General features: G+C 34.1%; 1 protein-coding gene and 2 long non-coding RNA genes across 5 annotated transcripts; 2 read left to right on the top strand and 1 right to left on the bottom strand.

Annotated features, from left to right (window-relative positions):
* Positions 1 to 2,949: 2,949 nt before the first annotated feature.
* LOC130503073 (uncharacterized) lies at positions 2,950 to 5,174 on the top strand. Of its 3 annotated transcripts, XR_008940630.1 has the most exons (9): positions 2,950 to 3,320; positions 3,422 to 3,489; positions 3,569 to 3,622; positions 3,690 to 3,766; positions 3,866 to 3,918; positions 4,018 to 4,054; positions 4,182 to 4,248; positions 4,440 to 4,795; positions 4,898 to 5,174. It is a non-coding gene; the product is annotated as an uncharacterized LOC130503073 (long non-coding RNA). The 3 variants fall into 3 exon arrangements; XR_008940629.1 differs by having other exon boundaries at positions 3,569 to 3,766; positions 3,869 to 3,918; XR_008940628.1 differs by having other exon boundaries at positions 3,569 to 3,766.
* Positions 5,175 to 9,111: 3,937 nt separating this feature from the next.
* On the bottom strand, positions 9,112 to 9,915 carry LOC130503076 (uncharacterized). Its single transcript, XR_008940631.1, has 3 exons — positions 9,592 to 9,915; positions 9,385 to 9,504; positions 9,112 to 9,313 (listed from the first exon to the last, which is right to left on the bottom strand). It is a non-coding gene; the product is annotated as an uncharacterized LOC130503076 (long non-coding RNA).
* Positions 9,916 to 10,687: 772 nt separating this feature from the next.
* LOC108846960 (uncharacterized) lies at positions 10,688 to 11,820 on the top strand. The gene is made up of 3 exons (XM_018620134.2): positions 10,688 to 11,012; positions 11,105 to 11,263; positions 11,346 to 11,820. The coding sequence occupies exons 1-3, from the start codon at positions 10,833 to 10,835 to the stop codon at positions 11,643 to 11,645; spliced, it is 639 nt and encodes a 212-aa protein (XP_018475636.1). The 5' UTR covers positions 10,688 to 10,832; the 3' UTR covers positions 11,646 to 11,820.
* Positions 11,821 to 12,182: the final 362 nt, after the last annotated feature.

The raw sequence follows: 12,182 nt of genomic DNA, 5'->3' as shown, positions 1-12,182 counted from the left end.
ATTTAGAATATTCTTTTTTTTACCATATAACAAACCTAATATAATTTGGAAGTAACGATTTTTTTTCAGATATCTATTTGCTTAATTAGGTATATAATAAATAGATGTTACTTGATTGTAGGGAAGATTTACTTGGTAAGTTTTTTTTTAAATCGGTGGTATAAATGTAATGTTTGTTTAGCTAGTTAAATTATATTTAGGTGGTTTGATTTAAATGTTAAATATGGTTTAAATCAATGGCATTAGATTGTAAATATTTAGAAAAATCAGGATTAAATCTTATTTGTACTTCAATTTTAATAGATTAGATGTTTCGTACGTAGTTATTTAGCTAATTGGTCAGAGAAACCAAACTTACCTGTTTATGTAACAAATGATTCAGTGGTTATAAAATCAGATAATTCAAGCAATATGCTAGTAATTCTTCAACTCGAACTAAGCAAATGGTCTTTTTTGTAGACCCGGAAATATTCCGGGTCCGACTAATTTTCCAAGGTAGTACCGGTCCAGAATGATAAAAAAATTAAAACTAATATTTTAAAATTTACAACTAAAAATTACAATATACATGAAACTAATAAATGTATTCTTTCTAAAGTTTATCTTTTTATTTGATATAAATTAAGAAGAAGAAAAAAGATTCAAACATTTATTATATGTTATATGTTTGAAATAGGTCTTAAACTCATTTTTCTATTTTTATGCAAACAGCAAAATAAAAACAGTAAACCAAAAAAAAAAATAGATTCCACTACAATGTTTCTTAGGCATGTGTTCCCGGACCTGCCCCAAGGGCAGAAACAAAGACCGGTTGTTAATCCTTTTTCCAAATTATCACGCGTACTCGAACCGAAAATTTCTAGCACAAATGTCTCAGATCCTTTCCAATTAAGCCAGCTCGTCATGGGTAAATCAAATGGTCTTACTGCATCACAATGAGGCATATATTACAATTTCAGTATCTTAGCTAGGTTCCTTAAGTAGATATTTAATTATATTATTGAGTTGATATGTCTAGTGGTTCTTAATCATATTGCAAAAAAATAACATCTCAGGAAACTAATCATTTCCTTCGTTGATTTTTTTTTTGGTGAAAAAAATTAAAAAATCATAATAGATGACAACGCTTGATCCGATTTTCTCATATTTTTTTGACCGATTTCTCATATTCAAAGCCTAAATAAGCATATACATTATTCGTAAAGCGGAAGTTTCCAACTAATCGGCAGACAGCAATGCTACAGTTCATCTTCTTCTGACCAAACACTTGTAGCTTGTCTTACGTTTACCCTTTAGGAGATAATCCATGCCTGAATGCATATACTGTTATTTTATTTACAATTAAATAAACTCATGCACGATGTGTTTTACAAATTCTCTCATAAATCGTTTTAAGATTACCAAAAGAATCCAAAATTTTGGTCTTTAACTTATTCTAATGAAATATCATATATTATTATCTTTGTTTTGTATTTTTACATCTACCTTCAAAAAATTTGTTATCGGATCTTCAACTTGAAAATTCGAAAAATACTTTTAGAATCTTCCTAGCACAACAATCAAACAGGGGGCATTCATTAGTTAAATTTTGATTGTCTTTTTTTTTTTGGCCAAAAAACACATATGTTCTCCGCTCGAACCCAGGTTGTGAACCTATCTAATGGAATTAAATTTTGATTGTCGTTTGTAATTAATCTTCATTTGTGTATGTTTTGTATAGTATCCTTAACTAATACATTAAATGTTCTGCATATTATTTTTATTATGATGATTATAATATACTGTCATAATATATAAAAAGGAAAACATAACCAAACACTCAAGACGTACGCTAACTTATTTATAATGTTCAAATTGACATTAGCTCAAAATTAGTTAAGGACAAAACTTGTTTAAGTACTTGAGTTTCTCCAAAATCAACAAACCAACACCACAAAGTATTTAAACACGTCACACATGTTGAATTAAGAACAAAGCAAAATTTTCTATACATCTCAGTATACTTCTTAATATGACCTCTCTCTGACAAGAGAGTTTATTTTCTTGTGCTGAGTCAAACCTAACATCTTGAATAAAGACCAAACTGCATCAATTTGCACGTTACATTGCCATGCATTTATTCAGAATTTTATTTATATACCTAAAGTTCACGAGAAAAATTGTTTTACTTTTACTGAGCGAAAGTTACGTATAACACCTACTTTGACATACAATGAATACATGTACCGTAGAGATTAGGATAAACTTAATTAAGCTGTCATAATGCCCATTTTACCTTCCGCTTTTACCTTTAGGTTTGGGATAAAAGTAAAACTACTAGAGATGAGAAGAGGTGGTTAAAACGAAGACTTATATGTAGGGTCAAAAAGCGTAGTTAAGTCTTTTGATTTACCTTCTCATAGTTGTTAATCACCGTACGTAAAGTCAAATATAATGGGAAGGACTATTTCAGGAAGTATATAAAAATCAGAAAGTGAAAAGACTTAACACTAACTAACTGTGAAGCTTGAGAGACTTGACGTTCGACGCAGTCAAAAAGGTTAATTATATTCACTTGAAGTTCGCGCAGTCAAAAAGGTTAATTATATCCTTTACTAGTTTACTGGTTAATGATCCTTCTATAGCAGGGAACTCAAAAGCTCGTTGGCTTTTCCTTTACTTGAGTTGTAAATTTATAATCATTTGCTTTTTCATACTATTAGTAATACACATGATGTTTATTCATTTCACACAGCTTTTTAACCTTTAATCAATACTATACTAAAAGGTAAATAACTTGAAAGGAGAGAGTGTCCACGTCACCCATTTAATTCAGACCAATCAGAAATTGTTTTTCTTCCACGTCACTTTCGTTTGGGCTTATTTAATTTGATCTGTTAGCGTTTGGGCTTATTTGTGATAAACTGATAGTTCCCTCATAGTTGGCCCATAAGCCCAAGTGGTGAAAGTCACGATATCAATCATCAACATCCAGATTCTTCGTCTCCTCCTTCATCGTCTCCTCCGTCTTTGATGTCCCTGCCGTATTGGTACTACGAAGATAGCGGTGGAAGGTCTCCTATAAATTTGCATGTTACCAGCGATGAAGAACGCCATATCTATGAAATCTATCAGTATAATCTCTGCTAATTACCAGCCACAATATGGCGAATTCCTTCACCCAATCACCCTGCTTGCTGATTTAGAAGAAGCCAGTTGCTGTTCAACCCCAGCCGAGGTCCATCTTCTGAGGTTTTGGGAGGCTAGGATTGTGTCTCAAGATTCGGATGCTCTCACTCCCATATTCTTCAGCAACAAATCTCTAGGCGTTCTCGGTCCAAGTATTTACACATACCTCTCCCTCTCTCTCTCTCTAGATATTTTTCCTCCAGATTGGGTTTCTGTGTAACTTTATTGTCTTTTGTGTGTTTGTACGATCCAGTTTCCTGTGACTATATAACCGAGACGATGTTGATTTGTTTGGCATGGATGATGCCGCAGCCAAATTAGGTGAGATTCATAATTCTCTGTGAATATATCTAAACCTTATTTGGATTCCAAAACTTAGAAAATTGTGTGGTTATTGCAGGAGTTGAACGTTGGCTTATATATGATGTGGTCAATATATTGGAGAGCCTTGGGGGTCTCACTTTCTTCTGAAAAAGTTTGCTCATTTCACTCTCTCTGAGCTGATTATATGTCTCATTCAGGTTGTGTCTAGAAAAGGGAAGAAACTTTACTCTTGGAAAGGTTTGTTCAGATTCTTCGCTCTCTATCTCAACTCAAGGTACATTTTAAATAGCTCTCAGTGTGTTTTGTTTTGTCTCACTTTCTGATTAATGAGAATTCTTTTTGATCTTTGATCTTTACTTTTGTTTACATGAAGAAGGTTTGAGAGAGGGTTTTTGCATCTTGAGTATGTGCAGCAGTTCCCACAGGGTATATAAAATCTCATATTTCCCAGATTCTGTAATGCTGATTTTGGTTTTCAGTTGATTCCGTAAGTGACTTCAAATCGATGTTTTCTATCATCATCAGAGTCCAGTTGCTAAGAATTCGGGAAGCACACACGAAGGTAATTCCGGCAGAAAATAATTGTTTCTTAGTTCTTTCTCCCTGATTTGAGGGGTAAAGTTAAGCGTTTTTATTCAAACTCCGTTTCGGGGGAATTTGAAGAAATGGTTGTTTTTTTTTTTGGTTAGGAGAGACGAAGAGGAAGTTCGAGAGTGTATACAGTGGCAGAACAACAAAACAATAGTTTAATCTAAGGTGCAGCATCCACATCTCTGTGTTTATTTATTTATTCTTTTTGTTCAGTTATCTCTTTTCGGTCTCAAATCAAAATCGTATTAAAAAGATTCTAATTTGACGAGACTGTATACTGGTTTTAACCAATGTGTACTCTTTTAGCTCCACTCAGTATTGATTATGTGAATAAACACGTTTACTATTGCTTGCAGGAAGTGGGAGACGATTCCTTATGCTGCTGGTGTCATTGTCCCTCTAGCCTTAACCCTTTTGGTCCGTAACGCTAAGAAAGACAAGAAACGAGGCGTGATTATCGATGTCGTCGGCGGAGATCCATGTCATACCGTTAGAAACCACCAGTTCAGAGATCCCGTCAGCTCTCACTGGGAAGACATCTCCACTCTCCCAGATCTCTTCGAGATCTCGTGCAAGAACCACAGCGACAGGTTTTGCGGATACGAGAGAAGAGTGGTTCATTGCGTTACAGGGTTGATTCAGGCGCAACGTCACTGTGGTTACTATCTATTCATCTTTGGGAGAGGAAGCTCTTTGTCACTCGCTCAATGAGGTTAGCTCTTTGCTTATCTTCTTTGTTTGGTCATTTAAGTTAATTTTAACGGAATACATTATTTAACCAAGCTGTGTTATCTCTTTTACATTTATTTTGCAGATATGTTCATTGTGTTCATGGCAACCCACAAACAAGAAATAGAGAGTTACAACATTGCTACAGAAGGAGCACTCTCCATTCTTGATCTCTCTTACAGTACGAAGCTGCAAAAAAAAAATTCACACCGTTAATAAATAAATCAAGATATTGTGGCCATCCTTATATGATCAGTCACCTCTGTTGTTGTATATTTTCGCAAGAATTATCATGTTGAGATTTATTACAAGAAGTTTGTGTTTTTTCTCCATGTTATGAGATTCCTACTGGTTCTCAGGTATATCATTATCACATTTTAGGTCATTAGAATCCAACTAAACAAGATAAAAAGACAATTAGATTTACAAATATTTAACTACCATTTTATTCAATTTTGATTAATTTCAAATTGTAATAATCTATCTTTTTTAAGTTACAAAAAAATAATGTTCTTTCCTTATTACACTAGCATTATATATAGATTATAGAGAAAAAGACAAATATAACACTAAACCAAATTTTTGTCACAAAAAATAGCATCATAAAAAAGAAAATGACCAAAATAAGTTTTATTGAAGGGTAAATATGTATTTATAACAATTGGTTAATTAATCTAAGACTTAAGGTTTAGAGTTAAAGGGTGGCGTTTTAGGAATGTATTCAAATTTTTAAAAACAAAAAATAAAAATAAAAATTTTCAAAACAAAAAAAGTACTATTTTGGTCATTTTATTTTTTGAGTGCTATTTTTGTAATAAAAACTTAAAAAGTGCTATTTTAGAGATTTGCCCTAGATTATATATACACAAATAATTATAATATAACAACATAAGCTTGCTTTATTCATATGAAAACCTTTTAAGTTATTCACCAAAGCAAATTAATTAAATCAATCAAATTGTTAGAATACAACAAATTAATATATAATTTAATTTTAAATTAAATTATTTAAAAAGTGTATTTTCATTAAAAACAAAATAATAAATAAGTAAAACTGATTTGATGGTATTTTTTATGATATATATATATCAACTCTGTGAAAGAATAGAAGCTTAATATGGAAAAATCTTAAATACAGAAAACTATAAAAATAACAAAAAAAACTAATAAAAATTAAACTATAATATCACTTGAAAGCTTTTTAGACAATATTAATAAAATATTTAATATTTTACTCATCTGACGTGCCCCGACGGTGCTTACGGTGGATATTAGACGAGTTCAGGATGTTTATTATTAATTAGCATCAATTATTTCAGGATGTTTAAGAAATGATGGACAAAAAAAAGGATGGACATAAATGATATATCGAACTATGAGTAGTACTTTGTAAAGCTGACTTAGAGAACACATCTGCACATCCATTTCCAGTCCTTTTTGATACCTAATCAACGTTGTTAGTCTACAAAGAGATTGTATGAGATATTGTTTTGATATTCAGATTTGTGTCTTGATTGTTAAGAAGATTGATAACTGTAAAAATATCTCCTTCGAATATGATATGTCTATAACTGAATCCCCAATATGAGACAAGTTTGTTTAAAAAGTAAGTAATTTCGTTTTTCTTATATTATATAATAAATATATATTACTTATGATAATAAAAATATAATTATTCATCTATCACAAATATCTATGTAAATATGTAAATCAAGTACAACAATCAAACAACATAATGGTAACTAGAAAGAATTTTTTAAATATATTTATGTTATGTAGTCTTATTTTATATTCTGTAAATAATGTAATAATATTATACATTATTTTTTAGAATTAAAAAATACACATAATATCTTAATAATATCTTATCCGCGCGTAGCGCGGTTAAGAAATCTAGTAGTTCTAATGATTCCTTTTCTTTCCCATATAAAAGTTCTTACTCATCTAATAAGAAAAAAACAGAAGTTTCGGCCATAAAAAACAATTTACTGATTTGATAATTATAGCTCTCGTTTTACAAAATAAAAAATTAATTTCTTATTAAAGATTGATAATCATAGAAAATAATATATTTATGATACATATTTAAGATGTTTTTAATATATGTGAACAGATGAGAAATATGAATATCACCATTGTAGAACGAAATTAGTATTTATTAGAACTGTACTTGCTGGATTGGGACCAGATCGTTTCTGTTTGGATTTGCTAGAACTTATGGATCTCCAAGAACTAACATATCTTCCAAAAAAAATTTTACTCTGGTGGAAACCTTGCGAAAGCGATATAGGAAGTTCGAGCTTAGTTTACCTCTCAAGAATCCACCCCCCAAAACCCAATCATCTCTAACTCGCATCAACCATGATCCTACCTTAGACCCAGATCGAACATGCACGTTTTGATGCTGCTTGGAATCCCTTGACGAAGTGTGCAGGGCTTGTATGATGCAGAAACATTCATATCTCATTTAACGACAGCTTTCTTTATGACGTCGCTCTTAATTGCGGAAACTTTGATGCTGCGACATGTCATGATCTCTGCTCACAGTTGTGGGATAAACTATCTCTCGATCCTCTCTAATTTACAGATCTTCATCAATTTTGTGAAATCCGAGAAACAAAATCTCAAAATTGCTGGACTCCTCAACGGACAATTATCATATCTCTTCTCTATTTACTGATATTAAGTTTATGTTTATCCCTAAATTAGCTAATTCTAGAGCAACTTCTGTTGCCAAATAGACTCTCTCTTTAATATAGAGAAACCAAATTTAATTAATCTAAATGAAGGATGTTTCACAAAAAAAAAAATTAGAACTGTACTTGCAATATATATTACCAATATATATATATATATATGTATATATTATATTATTTCTTAATATTTATCAGTCTAGTTATTATATTATGCTCTCGACTTTTATCAATGCAACTAAGAATCATAATTATATTATGCTCTCGACTTTTATCAATGCAACTAAAAATCATAAATATTGGGGAAACTACATTGCTTATTCCACCAGTAATAAAAGCAAACTACATAAGTAACATCCAAGTTGCTAAAGCATCAATGCCAACCCCAATATGAATAAGCAAACACATACACATGCGTGTGTGGAAATATGAGACACATCTGATCATATAATAAGATGCTGGAGAAGCTTAAATCAGTGGTTTCAACTTTGGTGATTATCAAAGTCAACCATCGGACGAGAATGGAATCAGAGACTTATTTTCAGGACGTAATCATTAAGATCATTAAAATAAGAAACTCAAATGTGAAGTGACAAGAAAAAAAGAAACTCAAATGTGAAAAAGAGTTCTAGATTCATTTCACATCTTGTTCAGAAAAAAAAAAAAAGATTCATTTCACATCTGAGGAGGTGAAAATGCATCAAGCTCGCTCCATCATAAAAGTTTCTAAGACATTCATGAGGATGTTTAGACAAATCACAGACCTCACTCAAGATAATCTAAAAAGGACCTTATTATAATTGCTCTTCGTTCTGTACCAACAATGCAGAAAAAATAAAGTATAGGATGCAGATACATGGTGAAGATATCTTGCAAACCATATTTCACCATGTCTATTGCTTTAAGTTTTTTTATATGAAAAGACCAATACAAAGAGCTAAGCGCTGGTTTTACATAACAAAAGTTTAGAATAACAAGGGAAAGCACTGCATAGGGACGCTAGCAATTAACTTCTCTTTACAAAGACACACACCTCCCATTGGTTAAAAAAAAATTCATCAATCAACTATCTCGTTCTTGAAAGAAATCCCTAGAGTGAAGAACTTTAGAAATCCAATAATTCTCATTTCCCAAGAGTAGCAACAATTATGCATCTGAACAAGGCTTTGCAAAACTTTGAAGTAAACAAGAGAAGAATTAAGAAAATTAAAAAAAAGCACAAGTTCAAGAATCCAAATGAAAATTAGCAGAACAGCTAAGAACTGTCTTAAGTCACCATAAGACAGATTGAGATAGTCTGCAATGGCAGTTGCAACAAATTCCAGAACACATTGCAATGGTAGAAACCCTCCCCTAACAAATGTTCCTGCTAAAACAATTTATTTGTTCTCAGACATGACTCTTCTTTGTGACCATGTCCCAGAAGAAGTCCGTCAACACAAGGCTCGTAAGAGGGCATCTTAGCATAACCAGGAAAGTAGTTAATATCAATAACAAGATACTTATTAGCATCTCTCGCATCCCAAATCAAATCAAAGTTAAAGAGACTAAGAACCATCTAAATTAACAAACTAATAACCTGAGTCATCCAACCAAATAAATACAGATTATAATGTCTAAAACAAAAGGACCATCTTCAACAAGTAGGAGTATCAAGGCAGTCCCTAGGGCCATGAACAAACAATCGTTTCGGTATCGGCATAGCTTTAACACGAAAGCTCTTCCCCGTGACACGTCTTTGACTTGGTTTACAAAGCTTCAAAGCCTTTTCCACTGCACCAAATCCGAAAAAGTAGACCAAAGCACGTCTACAAAAAGAAAAACTGAGGTTAGATGAGTTTGTAGAAAGAAAAAAAATCACACAGTTTATTCAACAAACCTTTTGAAAACAAAAACATCAGTGATCTCGCCACAGGAAGAGAAATGGTTAACCAAAGCCCTCTTGGCGTCAGCTTCACAGAGCGAATGGTCACATCCTTTAACAGTAATGCCTAGGCTCCTGCAATATAATTATTCAATAATGATTTTGTCAGCACAATTAAAAACATAATAATGCAAGAGAAAAACATGAGTAACATAAATTTACTTGTTTCGTTTAAAGTGGGCGATGTATTGACGTGCCGCTTCACGAGTAGTCAAGCCAGATCTCAGACTAGCTAGCGCTGGTGGTAAGATCTTGACTGACGCTCTCCATCCTCCCAAGTCACTTCCGTTGAGTGCCAAGGCCTTCTCTTCTGCACCTTCCCCGCGGAGAGCCACAGTGCTACTCCTGCCGCTAATGGCCTTGGTCACCGGATCTCTCGGCACCTCCACGAACTCCACTGTTCCACAGGAGCTGAAGTGGTTCTCCAAGGAAATGTAGAGATCAGGTGCTCGAAGGACATGTCATATCCCTCGACGCTGATCCTAACCCTGCAACATCAAAAAAAAAACAGATAGTTAAGGACACATCTTAAAAGAAATTTCCCCAAAAAAAAGAAAAAAAAATCATCTCACTGTTTTTTGTAGAACTCCAGGTACGACTCCATCGCATCCACATAGCTCGAACCATGGTAGCTGTTGACGACCTCAACGATACCACCGGAGCTCTCGCCTAGAAGAACACCGACAACGCGCTTGCCTGACTTTCAGCGACTTGGTTGTAATTGTCGACGATATTACGCAAGACGAGTGATGAACGACCACCTTCTCCATCGTCCTTGCTGCTGTTATCTGTTGCGTCTCTGTCACATCCATGTTCGGAGAATTAGCCTTGATTTCTAAAGTCGCCTAAGGATCGAATGTGTGATATGTAAAGCTTGTTAATAAAACAGTTTCTTCCTTTTATTAAACTCTTAACTTCTTGAGATCATCTTACATTATAGATCTCTATATATATAGGGTCTTAGCTTAACCTATTACAATGTGATCTAGAAACTTAACATAAATCTAAATCAAGTTTTTTCTTTTTTATTCAAACTTCCTTTATGAATAACTTGTTTCCTAAGCTATCTTTGAAGCTTATCCAACATTCTTACTTCTAAGCTTCAAGCCATCTTTGCTTAAGTCTTGAACTTGAATCAGCTCCCTCATCTCTTTAAATTTGATTCTTGCTAAAGCTTTAGTTAGGATGTCCGCTTTCTGCTTTTCTCCAGGAACATGTTCCACATCTCTCTCCATCTCTCTCGATCTCATGCTCTCTCTCTTTATTGCAGGATATGAATTCTCTGACATCGTGGGTAGGTGTGACTGTCGGTCCCGATGATAATTTAATGTTGGTCGTGGAGGCTCCGTACCGGTTTCAACAAGGCGGAACTTGTTGGGTGTTCGGAATAGGCCGATACCACAATGCCCATATGCAGACTCCATGGTTTGTTCGGAAATGTTAGCGTGTGCTTTGCTTCTTTTTATGATGGTGTATCTTCTACTATTCAACTTTTGGGAAGTGGTGGTATCCCCAACCTTGAAGCAGCCAGAGATTGTTTGGTAAATCATGGACTTCCATTGGAGAGTGCTATTCCCGGGCAGGTATCTTGACTTCTATTTGTTATTACTTTTTTTTTTCTATTAAAAAAAAAAGATTCTTCTGCCTTTATTTATCTTCGTTTCTGTTTTTACAGGATCCACTGTATGCCGTACGCGATATGATTGTCCATCACGCCCAACGATACCCAACTTATCAAGAGTTTGAGCAGCATCTCTTCACTCTCATGCTTGGTTCTCCTGTTGCGGCTGCAGTACTTTCATTTCCTTCTTTGTTCGAAGGTCCAGATCGTAATGTATGTTAATTTCTTCTCATGGTCAGTGTTTCAATCTCTGTCGTTTGGTATAATTTATTTTTAATTCTGTTTTCGTGGGCAGGGTCTTCATTACCCCACGCCTGCTGAGAGGCTCTTGGGTTTGGATGCATATGTATCTCACGTGATGCTCGCTACCGGGAGAGGTTCCATGCGCGAGAGAGGTCCCACACGAGAGCTTTTAGAGTTTCTTGAGTTCCAAGACAGCATGCCAGGTAATGGTGGTGTGATCAAACTCCGACTGGGTCCCAATGAGAGGACCGTTCTTAGGTTTGTGGAGCTGATCGGTCCCTATATCAGACCTGAAGATGAAGAAGATGAAGAAGTAGATGAACACTACTCTGATTCTGACATGGAGGAATAGGAGTAGAGAGCTTCTTATTGCTTATTCTTATGACTATTGGGATATGGGTAATGTCTGAAAAGGAGTTGATACAATCTTCTTGCTTGTTCTTATTGATGTTTGACATTTTTATCTTTTTGAACCGGTGTTAATTTTCAAATGGACAAAAGATGAATCTAAGTTATTGAACAGCAGATTTATATGGACTCTTATATTATGTATTGTCAGATCAAGAGAATAAAACACTTTAACAGAGGAGGTCGAGCTGTCTTAACTTGTGTTGCATTATAAGAATGTCACCAACCCGTACCCGAATCCAATCTATCTTAACCGTTATAGTTTCTTCTTCTTCTTCTTCTTCTTCTATAATGGTTCCGTTTGTAGAGGTTGTGGAGTGAGAAGGGTCCAAGAGGTCTGTGAAGAACCAATGAGTCTCCAAGAAACATGTCTAGATGTGAGATCATGGTATGATGTCAGACCATGACATGATTCACTTCTGCTGTTCTTGATACTTTATTGACGGTAGAGATTTGGACGCTCTGGGTGACGTGTTTTCAT

Source organism: Raphanus sativus, unplaced genomic scaffold (genome assembly GCF_000801105.2).
Source record: "Raphanus sativus cultivar WK10039 unplaced genomic scaffold, ASM80110v3 Scaffold0788, whole genome shotgun sequence".
Taxonomy (NCBI): domain Eukaryota; kingdom Viridiplantae; phylum Streptophyta; class Magnoliopsida; order Brassicales; family Brassicaceae; genus Raphanus; species Raphanus sativus.
Note: the sequence above shows the minus strand (reverse complement) of the source record. Positions and strands in the feature narration are given on the sequence as shown.

Coding starts and splice junctions, on each gene's coding strand:
- LOC108846960 (XM_018620134.2), top strand. CDS start 10,833: ATGCCCATATGCAGACTCCATGGTTTGTTCGGAAATGTTAGCGTGTGC. Junction 11,013..11,104: donor AGAGTGCTATTCCCGGGCAG/GTATCTTGACTT, acceptor CTGTTTTTACAG/GATCCACTGTATGCCGTACG. Junction 11,264..11,345: donor TCGAAGGTCCAGATCGTAAT/GTATGTTAATTT, acceptor TTTCGTGGGCAG/GGTCTTCATTACCCCACGCC.